Source organism: Charadrius vociferus, unplaced genomic scaffold, assembly GCF_000708025.1.
Source record: "Charadrius vociferus isolate BGI_N301 unplaced genomic scaffold, ASM70802v2 scaffold787, whole genome shotgun sequence".
In the NCBI taxonomy this organism is placed as follows: Eukaryota; Metazoa; Chordata; class Aves; order Charadriiformes; family Charadriidae; genus Charadrius; species Charadrius vociferus.
The window spans coordinates 852,842-878,171 of record NW_009649307.1 but is presented as its reverse complement, the minus strand read 5'-3'; the positions used below and the strand labels follow the sequence as shown (position 1 = coordinate 878,171).

Genomic DNA, 25,330 nt, shown 5'->3' with positions numbered 1-25,330 from the left:
GCTCTGCCATTGGGGGGGGGTACAGGTCCCCTATGGGGTGCTCTGCCAAGGGCTGTCAGGACCCCTATGGGGTGCAGGTCCCCTATAGAGATGGTGGTGGTGGTGGTGGTCCAGATCCACTACCATGGTGGTGGTGCAGGTCCCTTATGGGGGTGCTCTGCCAAGGGGGGGTCAGGACCCCTATGGGGTGCAGGGGTGCAGTCCCACCATGGCAGTTCAGCTGCTGGAAGGGAAACCCGGGCTCACAGCCCGACTCGGACCGGGAGCCAGCCCTTGGGGTGACCCCCCCCCACGGGCTCTGCGGCCTTTTGGAGGTGTAAAATTGTGGGTTTGGGGTGCAAAGCGGTGCTAGAACAGCCGTGGGGCGCGCTGCACTCCCGCTGCCGGCAGACCAGGGGGGTTTACTTCCCCCATCACCCGCCTGGCTAATTCAGGAGCTTTCCATCTCCCGTACGTTGCTCATAAGGACCCAAACTGGTCCACGGACCCTTCTCCTCACCTCCCTGGGACCCTACAGCTCTGTCCCTCCCAGCACCAGGTCAGCGGGGGCTGGTTCCCATCCCAAAAGCCCCCTAAAATCCAGCAACCCTCATCCTGCCAGGCCACCAACCAGAGCAGCTTCGGGGAAAAGACACCCCTGTGAATTTTTGATTACATTAATTTCTCCTCTGATTCCTGGTTACAGGGAGCTGAGGCCCCCGGGGAGGGCGTCAGTTGGGTCACATCCCGCTCCCGTGAAGCCTCTGAGGTCAACCCAGCGCTGCAGAGCTGGAGAGCCCCGGGAGATGGGGAAAAATAAAAAAGAAGAGTAATTAAAAACAATTCTTGTAGAAAATGATCCGTCTGCAGCAATGCATGTTATGGAAGGAGCGGGGCAGGTGGCTGGGGCAGTGGGAAGGGCTGGTGGGTGACTGGGGCATCCGGGGCAGAGAGACAAATCCCACCTCCGTTGAGGCTGGTTCCTCACCTCGCTGTGTGCGGGGGAGGAAAATGGCTTTTCCAGGCAGTGCCGGGGAGAGCGGTGCTGGCCGGAGCAGAGAGATGCTGCTGCTGCCCTGTCCCACTGCCAGCCCAGTGCCGGGATGGCTCAGCCAGCAGCTCCTGCTTCTGCAGCTCGGGAGACCTCCAGAAGACCTCCCCAGAGCAGCTCTCCGCGAGGGAGGATGGAGCCAAGCACGTGCGTCTTGGTGCCCTGCCACCCCAAAAAAGCCACCACCCAGCCCAACACCTCTGCCAAAAGCGCCAGCGACCTCTTGGTCACCTCCTTCCTCAGCTGCACCCTGGCCACCATGTGCATCGTTGGGTTGGTGGGAAACATCTACATGCTGGTGGTCATCACCATCTCCACAAGTTGCACCAGCTCGGTGTAGATCATCACCTTGGCCCTGGCTGATCTCCTGTACTTACCCACCGTCCCCTTCATGGTCTGCATATACTTTGTGTGGGACCGGTACTTTGGAGACCTGGGCTGAAGGGTCCTCTTCAGCCTCAACTTCCTCACCATGCACACAAGCATCTTCATCCTCACCCTCATGAGCACTGAGTACTACCTGGCCATTTTCAGGCCTCTGGACACCCTGCGCACGTCAAGCGACCACCAGCAGGTGGTCATCTGCCTGGTGGGGCTGGTGGCCTTCCTCTTCACCCTCCCCACTAGGATCCTCATTGACCTGCACACCAGCCACTGCAACGGGGCCACCAAGCATCTGTGCTGCCCCACGTGGCAGATGGGGACTTACAAGGTGTATCTCACAGTCATCTTCAACAACTGCATCCTCGCCCTGAGCGTCATCATCTGCTGCTTGTACACCAAGCTGGCGAGGACCTACTGGAGGTCCTGGCAGGGTCTTGTTCTCAGCACCGATGAAACCAGCCAATGTCCCAGGCAGAAGGTCCTGTGTGTGATCGTCAGCATCGTGCTCGCTTACTGGGCTCGATTCCTGCCCTCCTGGCTGCGGCAGCTCTTCAGCATCTCTTGGTACGAGCAGGGGGACCGCGGCAGCACCACCGTCATCTCCATCAACTTCCTCTTTGGGAGATGCAGAGGGAGAGCTTTGAAATCCACTGAAGTGGAACTGCAGACACTGCTTTTTTTCATCCCCCTGGTCAAATTTGTCTCACCCACGTTGGCACACCGATGTGGGTTCAGGTTAAACCCTTCTGACAGAGGACACGGTGCTGCTGCCGTTTGCATGAGGCCGGTAAGAGATATCAACTACGGTAATAAATAAAAGGATAAAAGTCAGATTCCCTGCGGTGGGGCAGCTCCGATCGCTGAACTCACCTTAGTCCTTTTGCTCAACACCTCTCTTGTGGTTAAGTTTCTATCTAGGAGCTCCACTGAAAACCAGTCTATTGCCAGATTAGTTTAAAAAACAATTTCCCGGAGGGAAATTGGGTTCCAGGCTCCCACTGCAAATCCTCTGGCAAACGCTTTTCCCGATCATGTCAGCCAAACCCTTTGAGATGAGCCATTTGCTGAGGGCTCCCTGTGGACCATCCTCCCACGCTGTCCATGTGCCACCAATGTCTCCCCTATCCCGCAAGAGAGGGATGAAATTTCAGTGCCTGGGAAGCCGAGGCAGCTCCCCTTTGATTTCCAACAAAAAGCGAAGGCAGAAGGAGCCCCAGCACGGCGGGGGGGAGCCCACTCTGCGCAATGCACGTGGGTGCTGGGGGACCCCACCCTGTCATCATCCCCCCCATTCTATGGCCATCAAAGCTCTTAGAGGTGAAGCGAGTGACATAGAAGCATAAAGTGGTTTGGGTTGGAAGGGACCTTGAAGACCATCGAGCTCCACCCCCCTGCCCTGGGCAGGGCCACCTCCCACCAGCCCAGGTTGCTCCAAGCCCCGTCCAACCTGGCCTTGAACACCTCCAGGGATGGGGCAGCCACAGCTTCTCGGGGCAACCTGGGCCAAGGGCTCACCACCCTCAGAGTGAAAAATTTCTTCCTAATGTTTAATCTAAATCTGCCCTCTTCCAGTTTATAGCCATTCCCCCTCGTCCTGTCACTTCATGCCCCAGTAAAAAGTCCCTCCCCAGCTCTCCTCTAGGGACGGGAAGGCGGCAATAAGGTCTCCCCGGAGCCTTCTCTTCTCCAGGATGAACAGCCCCAACTGTCTCAGCCTCTCCTCATAGGAGAGGTGCTCCAGCCCTCTTCTCCCTGGTGACAAGCGATAGGACGAGAGGAAATGGGTTGGAGTTATGTCAGACCAGGTTTAGATTGGATATTAGGATAAATTTTTTCACTGGGTTATCAAACACTGGCACAGGCTGCCCAGGGAGGTTGGGGAGTCCCCTTCTCTGGAGATTTTCAAGACCCACCTGGATGCAGTCCTGAGCAACGTGCTCCAGGCAACCCTGCCTCCGCAGGGGAGTTGGACTAGATGATCTCTAGAGGTCCCTTCCAACTCTGAAATTCTGTGATTCTGTGATTCCGTGAAAACGCAAAGGACCAGTGTCTGTCGGAGCACTGAAGGACAGACAGCGTTTCTTGCTCCAAACCATCAGAAGCGTTCAGTCCCTGCTGCTGGCTGAAACGGGGGGGTGGGCAACACCGGCTCCACAGTGGTTTGCTCATTGCGTGTTAGTGCGTTTGGTCGTATTGTGAAGTTACTCAAAGAATAATAAAAAAAACCCCTGAATTATTCCCCCACTCTCTTTAAAAAAAAAAAAAAAAATGCACAGATTAAAGAAACTCTAGTTCTCAGTTTTAGAGAGGGACGGCTGTGCTGCAGCGCACACCGATACTGAGCACCGATTGATCGCTGCCGGCACCATCCTCGGACTCGTACCTGTCTTTCTCCACTTGCACAACACTGCTAATTAGGAAAAAAAACCCCATCAAACAGGAAAGCAGAGATTCATCAGCATTAAGGAATTTTTCTCCAACTTTCCTTAAGAGGCGGATTATAATTTCTTTCCCGAAAACGGAGGTTTTGGAAAACTAACAGGACAAATAATAAGGTAAGAAGAGCAAACGGTAACGGCTGGTAATTGATGAGGTAAAGGATGAACGAAGCGAAGGGTTCTGCCTGGCAAGGAGGGGTTTCATCTGGGCAGTCCATATGAATCTGCTACATCAGTTGTATTTCCACACCTCGTCCACCGAGTCAGGCACCACGAGCACAGCCACACCGCAGAGGTGGTGGTGCTCACGACAGCGTCAGCAAACAGGGACGGTCGGTATCGGCGAGACCAGGGCTAACATCGGGGCACCTTCACCACACCGAACTCTGCGTCCGTCAAACAAAACGGATTTTTTTTTTTTTTTTTTAAATCTTACTCACTATTTTGTAACACTACATCATTTTCAGTAACAGCAATACCTTTTCTTTTTCGGTGCTGCCTTTAACACTCTGCCTTTATCCTCCACCCTCATCTCCAGCTACACCAAGCGCAGCGCTACCACTCTTGGAGTGTATCAGTTTTCCCGTGACTTCCGTAAATATTTTAACAAACAAAATGATGGCTACCAAGAGTTTAAAGTTGTGAGTTTATTGCATATGTAACAAAAATGAACATGACCTCCTGGGTCCAGCCTACTATACAATCACTGTTTATTCCAGCTGGTTCCATAACCACATTAAATAGAACTAGTATTTCTTTAAATACTTTGATTTAGACATAAAATGAAACATTAGTGTACAACTTTCACAAAATAAATCTGCAATAAAAACAGTGGGAAGAATAACAAGGATAGCAGCAATACTTAAAACATGACATTACAAAATAATAAATTAAAAAAATACATTATAAAGTGGTCGAGGAACAAAAAAAAAAAAAAAAAAAAATTAACAAATTAAAAACAGATCCATACTGTGTTTCTGGGAACTTGCTGTGCCACACGGCCCTGAACCTGGGCACCGGCTCCAGAGGGCCCGGTGGCCGGATCACTAATTTACAAAATCTGTTGGATTTCATAACCACCTCGACTTGAACTAAGTACATACTGCTGAGCAAACGCCGATTTCACCATCTGGAGCTTCGAGCAGCCTTTTTGAAGCAGGGTCTCGTCTAACATAATGCCCAAGTGAACACTAACATTCATAAAACAGTCTCGTTTCTTCCCGATTTAAAACACGAGCAAAGTGGTGGTTTCCTACATCCCTGAGCATATATAGTATAGGCTGATGAGCAGTATCAGGGCGAGCACTGAAGGTCTGTGCCAATGGACCAGCTTTTAGGTTTGCCTTTAGGACAGGAACAAAAGACACGCTGTACCTTGTATTTCCTTCAGGTCAGATCCAAGAGTATCCGCGTACAAGGTGGAACACGAAATGACAAAACGAACACCAGACTCGATGTTATTCTTTGGGCAAGTTTGAGAAGTAACAACCAGTTCAAGTGCTGGCAGAGCGAGTGGGAATGAACGTACAAATTCAGACAGCTGAGGTTATTCGAACAGCTCCCGAGACCTCAGAGCGTCAATGGCTCGAGCCACGCCAACGCCTGGTGGCATTTCATCCTTCCCTGGCCTTGAAACCAGCCACAGAAGAACAAGCCATCGCTTAACTCCCATTCTGCCTCACTTCTTTGTTTTCCTCCATCCATCCAACCGGCTTTAAGGCCCACCTCAAATGCATGTACAGAACAATACGAAAAATGTCTTCATCGTCACTGAAGTGGCACAAAATTGCAAAGACAACACGATGGGAGAGGTGGTGAAGCTGTTTCAAAGAGAACTGAAATAATTAAAAGGACAGTGCCCTGTTCTCGTTACTGTCAGCACGGAGGAGGTACCTGGACAAGGGCTTTTAAATACAGCAAAAAACAGACGGACTTTTCAAAACGACCACCCTTGCCTATTCTTATGTTGTGCATTCAATAAAACACTGACCTAGCAAAGACATTAGGAACTACCGTATGTCAACCGTGTCGTTGACATAAAGCTACTTGACCTATAGATCTCCAAATCAAGGGCCTTTACCTTCACCTCGCTTGGTTTTTACCGAGCCAGCTGTGCTGCATGTAGAGCTTGCGCGATAGGATTTTTGGCAGTGGTGGGCTTTAGTATCTGGGTTTGGTGTTTTTCTTTTTTTTTTTAAACTCTTTTAGTGAAAAATCCACATGAGACTGCATGCAAAGCTTTTGGGCAATAATCCGTTTTGTGGTTGGTTTTTTTGTTGTTTTTTTTTTTTTTTTCCTATCTGACTGGTTTATTGCACATTCAAACGTACTGAAAGGATTAAGTACACTCTGTGAACAGGTACGACTTCGCAGCCATTCTGAAAAGCCAGGGCTGCGGGGATTCTGCTACTCAGCCCAAGACTGTACAGGTGCTTCTCTGCAGACAGTTGCATTTCCTCTCTTTTCTTCCAAAAAAAAAAAAAAATCACATAGTTTCATTTATGTCCCATCAACCAGTACTGCAGAAACTGGTCCCCAAGTGCCAAAAGATTCCTACAGAACATGGGTCTAAATAGGCCCCTCCTGTACAGTCTGGCAGGATGAGCATCTTCAGCCACCCCGTGCAAATCTCACAACATGGTACAATTTTACACCTCCAATGCAATCCTTAACGCCCAACAACAAATCACAAGAATTATGGTCAATGGAGAAAAAAAAAAAAAACCACGAAGAAACCAAACGGAGAAAGATGCCAGGGCTTTGACAAGTGTCTACCTTCTGTCCTATCACAGTTTAAAGCTATTATCAAATTCAATTAAAAAAAGACAAAATAGAAGTATTCCAGTAGACATCTTCTAAGAACGATCTCTTACCCACAGCTGAATTTCAATGCACTATTCCATAAATGTAACATCTGTTAAATGTTTCAGTAATGAATCTCTAAAAATCAGGCTTGCCAAAGAAAAAAAATCCTATACAGGCAAGTCTGCTTTACTTAAGTTTAGACATGTTTGATAGATAACTGGGTCTTTCTGAAGCAGTGTTATTTGTTAAAATACTGTCTCATCTTGGTGTGCAAACTGGAAAAAATGTTAGTGATTCAGGTATTTGATTTGCTTTTGTTTCCCCTGGGAAGTTGTTTTAGCAATGTGTTAGAGAACAAACCTTTTAATATTAGTTTCGGATATTGGAAAAAATAGCCTTATACGGCTCTCTGGAGAAATTTTCATCCCTACGGAACTGAAGTCATAAATTCTTTCAAGAGCTTTCCATAACATTTAAAATGTACTCACTGTATAGTTACCCTTTTACCGCAACCTCCAAATAAACCTTTCCCAAGGCCAAAAACTTCAGGACAGAAGTCCGTGCTGTTAGCTTAGCTTTCAGTTATTTCCATGTGAGTCTTAGAATTTGAAGTCATACAAACACATCTCGGGTAAAACAGTGGCACAGAAATCACAGCTTTGGGACTGAACAGACTTTTATCCTCTGTCTCCTCCTTAAAAGGCTTCTCTGCGAGGTACGTACATCTGAATGAACTATGGAAAGTAATTCTGCAGGAGGAAATAATTGTTTTCATGTGCAAAACAATTAGATTTCAGCCAGGACAACCAAAAAGAAATCATACAATACCATTTAAGCTGTCCCATTCCTTCACTTTTCTCAAGGTGAGCCACAGCTTCTACTGGGAGCTTCCTGCTAAGGCAGAACTTGGATTTCTTTACCTTTCAGTTAAGTGTTCATATGGAGGTATTTTCTGCTAGAAGATGACTTTTTAAACAAGTGTTCAAAATGTGCAATGCAAATTCTAGTGCCAGTCAGACACTCCGCACCCACCGGACTCTACAAGGGCTCAAGCTTGATTTAAGACGAACTAACCAGGTACACCTACCAGTTGCAAGTCCTCGGCAAATTAAGCTCATTCTTAATTACACTTTGATTCTCCTATTAAAAAAAACCCCACAAGTCACTGACCCTATCACAATATGTGTTACAAATCTAGCAGAATATCCTGTGTAACCAAAGCCAAATGCTGAACTTGGCTGCTTTTCATTTTATGGGGGATGGAAGAAGAGGGAAGGGGTTATTGTAACAAAGGGGAGAAATTAGAGTTGGAAACCACCAACAAAAGCCCCTACCCCCACCCTCATCCACCAGCGGCGGAAGGGAAACAGCCCCATCTCTAAGTTGTCTAGAGTTCCGATGCTTCAGACAGCTTAGCAGGAAGTTCACAGCAAGCTTCTTCTAGCTTTTGATTTGGTGGTCCATGAGCTAGCATCTGTTTCCTTTGGTTGCTTTTTCACTCCACAGCAAACCCACATGTCTCTTCCACAGCTGTCAACAGCTTCTCATAAAGCTTCTCGTATGACTCATAAGGCGGAATGTCAATCCGGTTAAAGCTAGAGGTAAAATAACAACACATTGCAGCACATGAATCTAAAATATTTATCGGAAAAGAAAAAAATCTAGTTCAGCTATATATAGACAGAATTTGTACAAATCAGAGAAAACTTCAGCCACTTTGGTGGCCAAAGGAGACAAGATAAAAAAACCCCAACTGTACTTCTACAGCAGGAATGCTCGACTTAATAGGGCAGCATGTGGGAGGAGGCGGCAGGTGGCAGATGCAGGAGACTTGCAAATAAAGCAAGACATCAGACAGAGCTGCGCCCTGCCCTGCCTGCAGACAATCTGTGCCTCTGCTGAAATGATTTCCTGTCTCTGATAGAGTGAGACTTCCGTACCAGAGCTCAGCTCTGTGCCTATACCGGACCAACAGCGCCCTTTTCCTACATTTTACATCTGAAAACTATTCTTTGTAACCCTGGATGAGGACTCATTGCTGTGAGTCATTTCTCGGTGAATGCTTTCGCTGAACACGTAGAAATAAGCTTACAAACATCTCACTATCCAGAACAATCAACTCTGGGATAAACGAAAACCACAGATAGCACAGAAGACAAATCAAGCTATACGAAGGGAAGTCGATTATTCCGCTGGCTGCAGAGTACAGATATTTCCACGCTCGCAGAGCACGCCTGGATTCACCTATGCATATCACATGACTAATCCATAGCTGGGACCAGCAGAGATGACTGCTTTAAACCACACAAAGGGAAAGCGAGCACCGACATGCAGAATGTTTTCATCTTACCAAGTGTGGGCTTTTGGAAGGTTGTCCGTGTTTGCATCTATTAAATGGATAGTAAACAGTCTGGGTCCTGCAGCGCCTGTAGAACCTTACAGACAGACATTCTAGTTAATGCACTTCAACAAAACATCATCCACACATCCACAGATTTTGCTGCTTATAAAAAGGCAAGAGAGAAGATTACAGTTCCAGCTGCAAACACAAGTATGTCACAGGCTAAATCCGTAGATCAGATCTGCAGCTGAGGAAGGGATGGCAGAAGAGATAGGGCTGTTCACAACAATTAACTAGCAGACCAGTATTTTGGAAAGCTGCTAAATTTGATATTAACGAAGTTGCACCTTCAAAAATGAAAAGACTTAAGTGCAAGAAGGTTTTCCTTGTAAAAGAGTACTATATATTTTACTTTGAACATTAGTTTACTGTCAGTCAACCGATGGAACTTTACCAGGAGAATCACAACAGCTGTCCTGCTTTCAGCTGGCACAGAGTTAATTTTCTTCCTAGTAGCTGCTGCGTTTTGGATTTAGTATGAATAATGTTGATAACACATATTGTTTTAGTGGTTGTTAAGTAATGCTTATATTAAGTCAAAGACTTTCTCAGCTTCCCCTAGAAGCTGAGAGGGAGCATAGACAGGACAAGCTGGCCAAAGGAATATTCCATACCACAGATGGCACATTCAGCCTATAAATGGGGCTTGGCCGGGGGCAGGGATCGGCAAGTGCTGCTCCAAACGGGCTGGCAACCGACCCTCAGGTGGTGAGCAACTGTATTGCATCATTTATTTGGAATATTCTTTTACTACTATTATTATTATTATTTTATCTTCTGTTACTGTTCTGTTGAACTGTCTTTAACTCAACTCACAAGTTTTTTTCCTTTTTCTCCCTCTTCTCCCTGCTCTGCTGGGGGGGGTGGGGAGTGAGCGAACGGCTGCGTGGCCCTAGTTGTTGGCGGGGCTTAAACCACGCCAACAGCCTAGGACGCCGCCACCTTTTCTGATGACAAACCCTGCAATTTTCAGGAACCTGTTTTAAAGTCTAATGGTTTATTGTCAAACAATGAAGAGAATACAGTTTTCATGTGAAAAAGTTGTTTGATCAGCTCTATAATCAGGTGCGTGCTTGCATGCAATGATTTTAACATCAGTCCACAGAGTTGTAGAAGACCGATAAGCTAATATTGACACCAAAGTGCCACACGATGACAGATTTACCAGCTTGTATCGCTATCAACAACGGCTAAAGTGTTCGCCATAAGCAGAGCTGATGACAAATGTAAAACTGCTCTTGGGATCAAAAGTCTGTAAGTACTTGAGTTATTCAGTAATATGCTGATATTTTACAAGGGGTTAGGAAATACCACACCATTTTCATCTCTCTCTCTCTCCCACCACAGATTAACTTGTCCTCCACATCAGTCACCTTGTAAAGCCTTGAAACCTTGAAGTGGGACACGCGTTGAACCCGTCACAAACTGCAGCAGCCTTGCCCTTCTTTCTTCATCAAATGTTTCCACCGCTTGCCAGAACCACTTCACGATATTGCTATCTGCCATGCAGTGCTTTAGACGCGTGTTTGACTTCCAGTCGTTCAGGTCTATCTTATCCAGGCCTCCTATGATTAGCTGTTAAAGGATTAGAAAACGCTTTAACATTCGCAGTCATTTCAGGTTTGCAGCTATAAAAACATACATCTAATCATTTCACAAAGCCTAGCATTCTTTACGTGCTTGAACCACCTTTTTGGTGTACAGTAACACTCCAAAACCGTTTGGAACAGGCAGTAAATCTCTCCAGTTAAACTGCAACGAAACTGGCCAAGGAGTACACCTACCAGAACCAGAATTTTCACAGGCAATGAGAGTCAGAAGCCCATTCAAGATCTGCTTTGTTAAATCTATCCCACCTGAGAAGTACAGTATATCTTTATGAAGGTGCAGTACAGACTCGGAAGACGGCGTATGCCAACTACTGTGCTACACAACATCATTGTCCCGATGCAGGTTTGTCCTAGAGGTGCCAATACCAACTACGACAGAATCCTGCTCGGTTTCTGGCAACATCCTAGCTGGTTTGCTGTTCCACAACAAACTACAGAAACTTTGCATCTGTTTTCTGATGCCGTTTGTGTGAGGCTCTGACACAGACCAGACATATTACTTCAATCTCTTTTCCAGATGACACCAGGTTGCAACATACTGTAAAAGGAAGTCACTGCTGGCCGTGAATCTAACCACCTCCCCTGGCAACGACAAATAAATGGCATAGAGAAAACTTCATCCCTGTAAACAAAACGTGCATCATATTCTAAATTTCCCATAATATTCCATATTGAGTATCACATTTCTGAGAGCTACCATGTAGCAGCTGCCTTTTTGTGCCACCAAGACAGCACCCGCTTACACTCATTTACATTATTAGGACCGTTGTGACTGTGGTGACGCAGACAGTATTGAAATATTTAATGGATTTTTAATCTGCCTTTTCAAGCAGCTAGCAAATGGAATGCAATAACTTCGTGGGATTAATCGGTGTGCACGAACGACTAGCAGAAAGCTAGTGCTTACAATACGAGAAATGATCACTATTCCACAGGTTGCCTTTTTTTTTTTTTTAAAAAGGCAAAACCAGAGGAAAAATTGCTATAACAGGAATTATTTGAAGAGGTAGCATTCTGCACCTCAGGACTAAATGAGAAGACATTAATTTCTTTCCTATATGCTCTACACTTCTATTTTAGTCCCTGTAACCCATGCCCTGTGTGCGTATAGAAACCGCCGTGCATGAAAACAGTTATTGAAGAAAACAAGTTCTGGAGTCGATAACATGTTAGGTCTTGCCAACAGTTCCTCAAACTTGCAGTAGTCCCTCCCAGCCCAGACCACCTGCTTTGAGCATTAGTCCTCGGTTTGACAACACGGTGTATTTGTCTTTCCCTGTTTAAGGAGCCCTCTCAATAATGTCAACCCAAAGAATGTCTAGAATAAACCAAAAAGGGTTTGGTTAAACAAATACACAGCTTTCTGGGACGCACATTGGAATAAGTTTTGAGGGTTTGGGTTTTTTTTTGTTTTGTGTTTTTTTTTTTTTAAATCAGTGCTTGACTGTGGATCAAACGTATTACAAAATGATATTCCATGTGGATAAAACAGATACCTCAAGTTCCTTCTGGTCAAAAGGCTTAAGGAGATGTTGAGGAATAAGTTCATTAAAACCCTTCTGCAGAGCCAGGAACTGTGCCTCTATTCCTCTCATAAACCGCCAGTTTACGTACAACCTGGGGGGTGGAAAGAACAAGTCAGGCATGATGAGCTAGATAGGACTGGGCTTTTTACAGCAGAGCTGGAAAATGCTCGTTTTATAGAGGAACTTGTTTTAACACACACATTTTGTATTATGAAAGAAGTGCTTATCAGTTCCTTTTTCCATCAAAAATTAATTATTGCACCATCAACAGAAAACCCAAAAGTAAATTCACAGCTTCATCTTCCCAGGTCTTACAATAGTGCATTGTGCAAAAACACTCATGTCATTTATGACTCAAGTATTTCCCCCCAAAATACTTGTTTCATTAGTTTCATTAATTAAAAAAAAAAATCATCTGTTTACAACCTTCTTTCCACAACATTTGGAGGATATATTTTTGTTCTGCAATACCTGACATATTCTTTCTTGTTCTCTTCTGTCACTGGAATATTCCTGCCATTTGGTTTGAGTTCATGCTGTAAAATCCGCCCAAAGGCATTGTGTTCCACACAAAACGTATGGTCCAGAACTGGGGTGATATCATTCTCTCTGGCAAGGGAAAGACAGAAGGTAAACCTAGTATTTTTGATATTTTGATAATTCTCAGTGGTGATGCTGATAGTTTGTTATTTGAACAGTAATTAGTCTTCTTCAGGATAAACCTAGTGACTAGCCACCTGCATTTCACACACTAGAGGAATATTGCCATAATCACCAATTTCTATATAGTTTAATGCATGTTGAAGAGCCTGATCAGATACGGGTCATCCATCTAACTAGTAGTACTCAGGATAGTTAATAAAACCCTAATTACAAACACACACACATATAGACACACAGGAATAATCTAATCTGCTGTCATATATCAGTGTGAAGCACACGCAGTGATCACACGCAGTGAAATTCAACAACATCAGTAACTTTAAATGCAAAATTCAAAATAGCATTTAGGAAAAGAAATTGAGGTAATGCAAAGCAGTGCTGAAGAGTCTCAAAGCTACACTGAATGTTGGATTTTGTTCTGAACTGTAATCATACAGAAGCCCAAACCACTTCCATTTATTTCTACTTTAATCAAAGTTGTTTTTCTTTTCCCCCTCAGAACTCTGTCCCGAGTTTGGATTTTGGTACTGTGATATTCTACCATACCCATACACCATTTAATGATTATCTTTTTTGCTGCAAGGAGAGCTAACGCCGAGTTTGCAATAAGAACTTTTCCTCAAGTACCTTGAGCTTTTTGACATAGTAAAAGCAGTTTAATAATGTTGTACAGATCTCCACCGTTACAAGATTTTTGTAAACATTTTCTGTAAAGCGTTATCTCACTATTGCCAACATACTCTACCCCATCTTCTCTACAGCAAGACAACTGGTAAATACAGTACTTACAAGATCCAGACTAAACTTTTGTGTAATTCTGGGTCAACAGATTCCAGATCGGAGAGCTGAATGGGCTTTCCCAGAAGCTGTTTGTAAAAGGGAACCGTGAACCCCCCATTGATATAGTGTCCATGGAACACAGCCAAACCCATTATCCGACCAACAAAATGGAAATAAGACAAATGGTCCTGCAGGGAGAGGAGAGCAAAATCAAGCCGTGGGAAGACACTGACATCTTGTGGTTATATCTGCGCTATCAGTTGTATGTTCAGTGCAAGTTATCTGCAACCCTCTGGGCAAGAGGAGCCACCATTTTTCCTCATAACAAAACCAACAACAGAAGCATTTAATGATTAAATGCCTCAAATAAGTCTCGGTGCATTACCCGACTACTAATATGGATGCAAATCCTCTAGACCTCTCAAAGGGCATAACTCGGGAAAGGAAAGTCCCCAGAATCCAAAATATGACACTTCCAAACAAATTAGTTTATTCTTTGTTTAACCATCAAAATCCTTTCGCTCTTGAGGAAGCAGGACATGTGCTCATTTCCTTCATGTCTTTTATGTTGCTTATAAACTGTATTTTGAAAACCGAGGCATAAGTCCTATGGCTGAGATTCTTCCAATCTATCTCCCCTGTCTTACAGAGCAAATGTCAGGCAATGTCACGTCAGGAAAAATTCCTCTGTACTAATACAGAATTGCTGCTCCTTTCAGGGTCTGCATCAATACGAATCCTCCAGTAGGAAAAAAGGGCAAGCAGAGCAGTTTATTGAGAGAGGGCAAGGCATAGGAGCCCCTGCAGCTGCTTAGGATGCAGTGCTGTTTACACAACCGCCTGCATTCACTGTGAAGATGAATTTCACCTTCCTATATCTTCTCAAAATCACCGTGCATCCCAGTCAGTACTGAGGAGTCTCAAAGAAAGCAGATACTTATCAAAGGATACCTCCTCTCTCATGTTTTTCATTTCAGAACAAAACCCCTCTGCTTCACACTATATCAATATAAGCCTCATTAACACATTCTTATTCTGCTTTACCCTTCAGTTTACGCTCTTGTCATGGAAGAGCAGCTACAACAAAAACCTGCAGGGGACCTCTGTTAAAGTAGGTACGTCACTCAGAAGTTAATACTTACAGGATTGATAGATGAGTCTGGATTGATTTGCAGCATGTAAATATTATCTGTGGAGTACTGGAAGAGTCCATAATAGGGATTCAACATTTCATGGCACAGTAAATACAACCATTCCCTGCCAAAAAGAAGGAAGGGAGGGGAGGGGGGAAGGTATTTAAAAGGGTGCAACTTCCACTTAAGCTTCAGACAATACACTTTAATTTATTGTGAATCATCAAACTAATCATCAGTTACGAAATTCTTATTTCAAAAGCAGATCACCTCCTACTGCCCTCCATTTGCAGACCAAAAAGGTGTGCTTAAAAACCAATACAGTGTCTTACTCCACTCACAGGCAGACTTGCTTTAGTTTAGAAGTACTGAAGGGGTCAACGTCAATCAGAGAAGCTATAGCTAACTGTTAGACAATGCCATCAACAAATTGAGTCTGAACAAGACCCACTTCCAAAAAAATCTTGACTTTGTACAGAATTCAGATATTTGGACACTAAGAGATCCACTCCTCTGCAACCTGCACAGTATAAAGAAATATTTTTTAAAAAATCTGTTGTTTAAAATCAGCTCAAATCATTGGAGGTCTTTAGAAAAGCTGTTTTTCTGAAAATGGTTGATGACGAGAGAATCTCTGCTTTCAGCACTTTAAGGACACTTTAAGGACAATTTTACAGTTAAAAAGTGTCAGACAAACCCCCAAATCTCACCTTGCTACTCCTCCATAATCCAGGCCTTCCTCTCCTCGAAATTTCACCATAAGCCTCTTTTTCAAGTCCTTTGGCCTCATCTTCATTATCTGACGGTAGGATTCCTGCATGTGTATTTTTTTTTACAATCAGACATTTGCTTTCCTTCCTATAATTAAGTCTACTAAGATGCATTACTGTAATAATAACTGATTGTTACTCAACGACAGAAAACATTATGCTGCTAAAGTGCTAATCTAAAGCAAATTCCAATGACGACTCTGTTAATACCTGGTGGATTTCACTACCTCTTTCATGAAGCAGAGTCACTATAATCAAAGATCAGTTTACTTAACTACTGAGTGATAAAAGCTGGTAATAATAGTAAAAAGTCAATCAAATACCTCAAATATTTCCTCTCTGGATACTTCAATGCGACAGTGACCAGCCTGCGGTTGCTGAAGAGAGAGCTCATGTCTAAGAACTTTCAACTTTTGTACCAAGTCTCTTTCGTATCTTTGCGCAGGCAACTCCTCACCGTCTTCTAGTGACCCCTCATTCGGAGCTGGCAAAGGCTGCTGGCTGGGCTCTTTTAGCTGGCATTGATGGCTTTGAAAGAAAGTAAAACATTTATTCTGGAACCATAACAATAAGGAATACGTAAAACAATGATGGAAGAACTGATTAAGCTTCTCCAAGAGGAACCTGGAGTGAAATGTATATTCAACTGGGTAACTTCTATAGCATCGTTATCCTACATTCAGGAAGGTAAGGAATACATATATTTAAAATAAAAAGTTTCAGCAATTTTCAGCTCAGTTTTTACATGTCAATACATTGCGGAAGGCTGTGATCATTGAATGTTAACTGAGACAAAATTAAAAAGTTTGTGTGGTATATCTCCCATATAGTGACAAATTTCAAGAGTATAATGCAAAAAGAGACCTCTAATGGAATAAGAACAGCTTTATAAATTGAACTAACAACTGCAATGAATTTTATTGCAGCTTCACACAAAATAAAGCTAGGGATTCTTGACACAGTAAAAGTACTGCATCAACGGTTATTGAAAGAGAAAGATGTACTTGTCCCATGTAGTTGAACCTTCATAGAATCATAGAATGGTTTAGGTTGGAAGAGACCTTTAAAGGTCATCTAGTTTCACCTCCACTGCCCTGGGCAGGGCCACCTCCCCCCAGCCCAGGTTGCTCCAAGCCCCGTCCAACCTGGCCTTGAACACCTCCAGGGATGGACAGCTTCTCGGGGCAACCTGGGCCAGGGGCTCACCACCCTCACAGTAAATTTCTTCCTAACATCTAATCTAAATGTCCCCTCTTCCAGTTTAAAACCACTACCCCTCGTCCTATCCTCCCCTCCCTGATCAAGAGTCCCTCCCCAGCTCTCCTGTAGCCCCTTTAGGGACTGGAAGGGGCTATCAGGTCTCCCCGGAGCCTTCTCTTCTCTAGGCTGAACCCCCCCAGCTCTCTCAGCCTGTCCGCATAGGAGAGGTGCTCCAGCCCTCGGATCACCTTCATGGCCTCCTCTGGAGCCGTTCCAACAGGTCCATGTCCTTCTTACTTTGGGGGCCCCAGAGCTGGATGCAGCTCTGCAGGGGGGGTTCTCACCAGAGTGGAGCAGAGGGGCAGAATCACCTCCCTTGACCTGCCGGCCACATTTCTTTTGATGTAGGCCAGGATGGGGTTGGCCTTTTGTATCATACATTCAACTATCTTTATCCTTTATTACCGAACTGTCCTATATTTGGGTTGCGGAGCAATGTTTTTTTAGATACAGAGATTCCACAGCTGGCTTCAAGCACAGACAACTCAGATCCAGGAAAAAGTCTGATCTTGGGCACAACAAACACTGCCAGGCTGCTTCCAGGGTCATTTCTGTAACAGTTCAGCTGCCTTTGCATGATGCAGAGCTCGAGCTTACTAAATCCTGCTAAACCCGAGCTGGCTGTGCACAGCGTCAGGCAACCAGACTCCAGCTGGCTTTATATTCCTGTTGTCTGGAGCTCACGGGTGCATGAAGCCAGTTCAGGTCTAGCACAGCTAGCACAGAGCTAGAACTGCTAAACCAGAGAGACGTGAGCTGACTGCTGTGGAACCACCTGGCAGACCCTCCACCCCACACCCCAGCGTTTCTAGAACCGCAGATTTCCTCCAGTACAGTTTGGCGCAGTTTTGACAAACCAGCTTAGAGAGATCAGCACTGCCCTCCCTTAAACCTGAGGATTGCAAAGGATAGTGAAAACATTTTTGAAGAGTATCTGCAAAAAGGTTAGATAAAACCAGCACTGAGAACTAATACTCAGACCCTGCCTAAAGCATTGGTTGCATCTGTTCCCCAATATCGTTATCATGCAGTTTTTCAGCTCCCATTGCTCCCAGACTGTAGTTAAAATTGGACAAAAATAACAGGTTTAAGAATCCAAACTCGACATGAATTATTTATCAGGCAAGGTTCTTACTTCATGATGTGATGTAGTCGTGGATCTGTGAATTGTGTGGTTCTGTTGTTATGATCTACAAAATATATTCTTCCTGAAACTGTACTTCTAACTTCCCAACCTGGAGGCAAAGGTCCTAGTTCATCACAATTCACACTGTTAAGGTCTCTAAGGAGAAAAGCAAACAAAATATTAAAGCTCTTTGAAAGTTAAGATGGAAACAGTTTATGTTCAGGGGAGAGGGGGGAATGAATTTGGTGCCCAGTGATTCCAGGCTATGAGTCTTCGGAAGGCCAGGATAGCTATTTTAACGCTGTCTTTTTAGAATCCTCAATCTAAGCAGTGCAACTCCCTGTCTGGTACACAGACAAAAAGGTAAATCAGCAAAACATCTGCTGTTTTTGAAAGGCTTTGAAAGTAACAAATCCATACAGCTTAAAAGTAACTTCAATATGCAGCGTCATCATTGAGGTGACGACAGGGTTTCTGAGGACTGTTGGAGGAGAGACGTTTTTTTGTAGCAAAAATTTCACGCAAAAATTCCCAGTAATGCTAACGTGATCCATGTGCAGAAAACCAAACTATTAAGCAAAGGCCTCTGCACTACCCACTGTCTCCAAACACCCAGTAAGTTAAGAGGCTAGGGCAGCCAAATACTAAAATCACCTCAAAGAAAAAAAAAAATCCGCCTCTTTATTAGACAAGGTTAGAAACCTTTGACTTATAAATCATTGAGAGTAAGGCTTTACCGACACATTCACCTCTTCAATCCTAGATGAATTTTAGGTACCATTCTAAGTGCTGCTAAAGGTAGTCACTCACTTTCAGGTAGTATTTGAATTCAATACGTAGAACATATTTACACCTAGAAAGTTGAAAACACTTACAGCCCCAGCCACCTAATAATAGAGGAAAACACTGAGAGTGGCAAGAAAGGGAAGGAGGGAAACCCGAAGATTATTTTTGGACAGAAAAGCTATTGTTAAGCAAAGTATTCTCGAGACAGCTGGCATGGATTCATCTGTTCTCCAGGGCTGAAGACACCAGTCTATATATTTCCTTACCTATATCTAACCATGCATCATCAGTATAAATGAGTAAACTGAGAGACTTTAGAAAGGTAGAAACACTTTGTACACCAGAGGCTTCATGAGCGTCACCGTGAGTATAAGCCAGCAGGGGACAGATACACAGGCAGACAGACAAGCCTTTGCTAGGCTCCTTAAAGAAGATTATGGTTGTGACCATTTGTTTCAATCAGCTGTGCATCTGAAAGTACTTTAGAGATCTGATTACCTCAAGTTTTAGCCGACATCCGTGCTAAATGCCAAGGTTATATTTTTGCACTGCAACTTAGTAGTAAGAAAGCCACCTTTAACTAAAACAAGAGTGACCTGTGACTCACAAGACATTATTGTGTCCACTGACATTGCTGGTCCTGAAAACCTGGCTCTCAAAGTTGCTGAGAGAAGCAGCAATACCTTTCATTAGGCCAACCAGCATCACTCGAAGAAGAGACAAGGCTTTGGGCACACGAGCCTGACATGAGTGACATGAAGAATGAGCATTGTCATTTCTTCTTCCAACGATAGCAGCTAATCTAACATCAGCTATTTTCTCTCAACTTTATTTTTCATATCCTTCCATATACTGTGGTTTTATCAGCACTTTTGCCTGCACTACTTGATATCATTTTTCTAATATCCTGTATCACACTCAAGTATTATCCAGCCAGAGCAGCAGCTCAAGAGTTATAAACTTTGTGTTTCACTCTTGAATCTGGTGCGCAGGTGGTCCAGCGAAACAGCCCAGACTCAGAGCTCCTCAAGGAAGAGCGCCAGACCTTAGTCACAAAGACCAGGATTAACTGCAGGTTAAGGTTTCAAGAGGCTTTACTAAATTAATCATGTGGAGGACTCAGATATTCTAGCTGCAAATCATTGGTCTAAAGCACCAAAAAAACCCCAACACCACTTCAAGTTTAAAGACGGCAAGTAATCTCCGCTTCAGTAATACATAAGTGAGCACTACTAGAGCAAAAGTTACCAGTTCAATACTCAAGAAACAATGGCGTTAAGAAAGTAAAGTAGTCACTTTTTTCTTCAATTTGCAGTCCCAACTGTTTTCATACCAAAAAAAAAGAGTAGGTAACATTCAGAAATCTGTGGCTTCACCAAAGAACAAAAAAAAGTCCAACAAACAAACAAAAGTCACATTGACATTTTAGGAAGAATTCGTCAAATGGGAGTTCCTGAAGGACTGCATATTTTTTTCCCTTTTGTTTTAAATGATTCACAAGTAGATAATTCTTTCTTTCAAAAAATGCAATCCTTCATGATGGTGAAAAGGTAATTAGAATGATCCAAAATTATTCCTCTGCTTGTAGCTCTCCCTTTAAATCTAGACAGGCCACTTCATAGATTTTTGGTCTTAAAGATTCAGCTTAATGCTGCACACAGAGAAAACCCTGACTCTGTAACTACAAATACATACCTCGGTATCCTAGGGTCATGCCATGTGCTAACTCCGGTCTGTGTGTGCAAAAAATAAACCTGTCCCTGTACCGTTGTTCTTTGTTCTATGAAAAGGGAAGAAAGATTAATTTTAATTACAAACCTGAAAAAAAATCAGAATAAACAGTTAGTTCAAAGCTATTAGCACGTTATCTTCCTGTCAGAGCTAGGAGAAAGTACTTGAGCCATCCCACCTGATCTCTTGCAGCATGGACTATTTTGTCTTTAAACGCTGTCTTCACAAGTTTACTTTGACTACACATTTCAGTGTTCTCTTGGAAACTCACAAATACATGCACCAGTATGTTTTAGTTTGCATTTTTATTTTTAGATTTTGAGGCAACCCAAACCCCCAAACCGGATTTCCTGACTCCTAGATTTGGTGTGCTCTTTTCCGAGATTTAAATTCTCCTTAATCTTATCCTCCCTAGTCTTCTCTACTACTGGCTGCTTTGGTGCTTTTCTATTTTCCTGATCTTTTCTCAAATGTGGGCTCAAACCTACACAACATGCCAAGGGGGAAGGAAAAAATAGCATTACTGCTCTAGTTTAAAGAGCTCTTTACATTTGTTCTCCCTAGATACACAGCCAAGATTAGCAGTGAATTTTCTGTAACAGCATCATACCACAAACTCATGTTTAATTTACCATCAACCTCTCAGTGTATCCTGGCGTAGCCAACTGCTAATTAGCCAATCTCAAACTCCCATCTGTGCTGCTTAGTTCCTTTTCCAAGACGCAGACCATTACATGCACATGGATGCTGCATGTTCTAACAGGTAAACCACAGCTATATATTAAAACGGGAGCATTTTTCTCTAAAGTCTTTTGAAAAAACCCTCAATTTTGTAGTTCTGGGAAAAAACCTCTTACCGTAGCCTTCTGGTAGGTCAGGCGACTGGTGACCATGAGGTCTGTTCTGAGGTGTCTGTACGTGACCTCTGACTTCAGGAGTCCGAAGTCGCTGTGCCTGAAGCCTCTGATCCTGACTGGGGGACTCTACGAAGCGACAGTTGCCTCCGCCAGCAGCCCCCGTACTGTCTGTATACGGCGCTGGTTCTTCCATAAAACAGCTCAGCGGCCTTCCCGGTCCGGAATCTTCATAAACCGTTCTGAAAATGGGGAAACTTCAAGAGTTTCCATCGCAAGAGAAGTGAATGCAGAAATAACTGTTCCCTCTCTCTCTCTCTCTCTCCATTACTTCAAGTACTGCAAATTTTAATCCAAGATATGTCACTTCCTTCATGTTTTTATACCCCAAATTTCTCATGGAAGTGCCAGAAGCACTTGTAACAAAAAATACCAAGTTTAGCTTATTTTCTTCAAGGAATTATCTAGCTATAACCTGATACATATTCCCAGGCAATGTATTAGTCACACTGATATTTAATATTTCTAGTGTTAATTACATTCTTTCCACACATAAACCACTTTTTTCTAATTAAGTGTAAAGGAAACAATTCTTACCCTTCATTCTCCAAAAGCCCTCTACAGTCGACTACAGAACCTCCTGTACCTATTCTGTCCCGTGTCTGTAAACTGACTGAAATAAAAAGAAGAAACACCATTAATAATAAAAGAACAACTGTTCCCTTAAAAACAACATAAGGGCCAAACAACCCCCATTTATACCGGGTAAAATATTAAGGAAAACTACATCCTACACACGAGAGCATACCACTTACCAAAACTCCCTCTATAACCCTAAAGCATTACTGATTTTCTAAAAATGGAGAAGAGAAACCAAAGGCATCACCACATCAAAACTTAAGCTGAGTCTACTTCTATAAATATCATACGTGTCAGGTTCTACATCTGTGTTTCACGAGGATCCAGCAAGGTAAGCTGGAAAGAAATTACTCGCCACTAGATGTCATTGTTACAGTGAGAATTTGAGGTTTGCCAACTATATTTATGTATCAATGAAAAGCTTGGGTTGGGTGGGGGGCAGAAAAACGTGGTAAAATGGGTTCAATTAGCCGTAAAACTAGCACGGCCTTGTTGAAATTTAGAAATGGGTTCCATGAGTCAAAGGTATTAAACCAGCAATTTGCAAGATGTCTTTTAACTCCTCCAGATCCTTTTTTTCACGTAAGATTCTCTTTGCCTGTCCCCTTGGTCCAAATGCAATCAGTTTCACAACAACATTTACCCTTCCAGAGCTGCATTAGAAACCTTGCCAGATGCATTCCCTCTTTTTAATATTGTTTCCCATTATCAGCTGAGAGAAAACAAACTCCTACGTAGGAGTACAACAAAAAATTTCAGGTTATGCAATTTAATCCCATTAAAGTCAGAAGAAACAACACAGAAAAGGCACGGGAGCAATAATGATTCTGGGTTTCTTTTTTAATACAACATTTGTCCGTATAGTGTATTTACCCAAGAAGATGAAAGTTTAGCCGAGAGTATTCTTACCCACTATTTGGCCTCGTACAGCATCGGTATCTGTGGGATTTAATTTGCATAGATCCAAACGCTGGTCTGCAAATGAGAATTGGAAAGATCAACAAAACACTGGGGAGGGCTGGGTGGGAATGCTATTCACTACTCAGATACAAGGCACAGAAGGTTACTGATTGCGCCGGGCGGGAATTGCTCTTACATCCAGTATCTTTTAGCCTGCTGATGGCATTGGAGAGGAGTCGGACACACCCCAGGAAGCCAGCTCCCTGTTTCTTGTGGATTTTTTTATGGTTCCATACACTGATGGTTATGGAATCTGTCTTCCCAACATATCTAGAAAAATACATATTAGAAGAGTAAGTTTAGGAAAAAGAACTTCTTTTTACTCCACAGAATTTATGTGTTATTTGGTACAAATTCTGATATATTTTAGTACATCGGTCGTGCTGTTTTAGTAGAAATGCAGAAGTGCTTAAGCCTGAAATGGTGTTATTAATGAATTACTGCGCTATGATTTCACACAGCATGTTAAATTGATATTGCTGCAGCATGAATTTAACTACAGACAGCCTCATTAAAAGCTATACAACAAGCTGATTAATGTACAAAACTAAACAATTTATGTTTCTAATAATTTGAAGAAAATAAATCACTACAACAAGGACAATCTTTTGTAAAAGCTGGACCGCGCTGCTCCAGTAGAGCTTACTCTGAGCAATTGTGCTGTGTACCCGACACACGGGTATTTCCAAATTCAAACAACTAAAAGCAAAGTACCACTCCTTTATTAACAGGTAATTTCTTGTTGCAAAAAATCAGTCCTCCTCAGCAAATGTGACTCTTCGTGCTAACGCAAAATGAAGTTGTGGTGCCAACCCTCGCTAGATAAATATCTGGAATATTTTTTACTTATGACCTTGCAAACAACTCACAGATCGTAATGCTGGTTCCATTTGGGGTCCAATGTATTCTTCACAGTGTCAGTTGAATGGCACTGACCTGATCCATCAACAACTATTTTTGCAAATGGGTCAGGAAGTCCTGCGGAAGGGAAAAGGTGCTATTAAAAAATAATACTTTTTTGGGTTGTTTCTTCCAAGATAATGCTATCATAAGCTCCTGCTTGCATCCCCCTCCCCCCGACAGGAAAGTTGTCATTTCCTAAAACTATTTCAGTAAATCCAAAATTGAGAATCGAGTTCCTAATTAGGTAATGTACTTCTGTCACACAGACTGATATCTGCCATAAATTGTGGAAGTTTTTGGAAAACAATAGGTTAGACTAGCTTCATTTAACAGCGCATACCCACGCACACTAGTAAGTAGGCATTTTTATTAAATCCTTATTGTAATCTCGAGACTGCAGCACTGGGGTGCTTCACTCGTGCCCCTGGCATGCTTTACCAATAGAGCCATCTTTGAGATGGATGCTCTTGGTACCCCGCAGACAGAATTGTAAGCAGCAACCTGTTTGTGGTCCCATCAGCCAGACTTTCAACTAATCTGTGACTCCTGGGTCTTTCCAGTCCTAGAGTCTACACTATCTAAATAAAAGTGAGGGTAACATCTCCTCATGTAGTAATGCAATGTTACTGCAAGAATGGAATCACAGAACAAATGACAAACATAGATGCGCCACGACAGTAATGCACAATCTACAAATAAATCTGATTTAAAAAAGAGCAGAAGGTTATACAATTAGGGCATACTTACTGAAGAAATCTTTCTTTGCAAGATTCTTGGCACATAATACTGCAAAACAAAATATCAGATAAAGAAATCTTAAAACCATTAAAAAAAACAACTTTCCGGCAATCGTACCAGCTACACTACTACCTGATCATAATACATAAAAAAACATCCAAATATTAAATGTGAGCTTTGTTTTCTTTATCTGTGACTGGAATATGTATTTACATAAAGAAAAAAATTCCTTTACTTTTGTTCTTTTGTTGCAATACACAGAAGCTTTAATGAACGCCCCTTTCTGTTAAAACCTCCTCGCTTTCTATACTGCATGCTTACACAAATGCTAAACCAGAATTCGGTCGCGTCATTTCAGAACTCACCCATCGCAGAACAAGGACTAAACAGTTTCTGAACCAAGAATGGTTTTAGGACTCCTGGAGGAGACCTCTACGCTAAGTCCCATCAAATGTGGTGCAACCTCCTACTCTTTGCACACAAAAGGTCCGTGATGTATCGTGGAACAAACCATGGGAGCGCTGTAGGTGTGCCAGAGCAGCAGAAGCAGTTTGCAAACGCAAAAAGGTTTTGTGCTATGACAGGACCTCATTCAGGAGAAAAAGAGAGTGAAAAAAAAAAATTGCATCGATATGTTTTCCTTTGAAAGGGCCACAAACGAGACATCATTTCCCTCTCTCCAATTCTACAAAAGAGCCCAGTAGTTTAAGTAAAAATTAGATCAGGAAACTCGCATCAATCTCAATTTTTACTAGGTTTATTACCAGCTACAAGCCTAATTTTGCTTTTCAAT

General features: G+C 43.1%; 2 protein-coding genes across 2 annotated transcripts; one reads left to right on the top strand and one right to left on the bottom strand.

Annotated features, from left to right (window-relative positions):
- Positions 1-1,163: 1,163 nt before the first annotated feature.
- Positions 1,164-2,231, top strand: LOC104290162 (urotensin-2 receptor-like). Its single transcript, XM_009889230.1, is given in 1 exon segment — positions 1,164-2,231. A coding segment is annotated over 1 exon segment (1,068 nt).
- Positions 2,232-7,578: 5,347 nt separating this feature from the next.
- On the bottom strand, positions 7,579-24,906 carry SMURF1 (SMAD specific E3 ubiquitin protein ligase 1). Its single transcript, XM_009889229.1, has 18 exons — positions 24,903-24,906; positions 24,547-24,585; positions 23,766-23,874; positions 23,033-23,166; positions 22,846-22,911; positions 21,895-21,970; positions 21,301-21,539; positions 20,408-20,492; positions 17,936-18,082; positions 15,864-16,068; positions 15,481-15,584; positions 14,780-14,894; positions 13,647-13,825; positions 12,666-12,803; positions 12,165-12,285; positions 10,432-10,633; positions 9,008-9,092; positions 7,579-8,252 (listed from the first exon to the last, which is right to left on the bottom strand). Exons 1-18 carry the CDS (start codon positions 24,904-24,906, stop codon positions 8,153-8,155), a joined length of 2,148 nt encoding a protein of 715 aa, XP_009887531.1. The 3' UTR covers positions 7,579-8,152.
- Between the last annotated feature and the right edge of the window lie 424 nt (positions 24,907-25,330).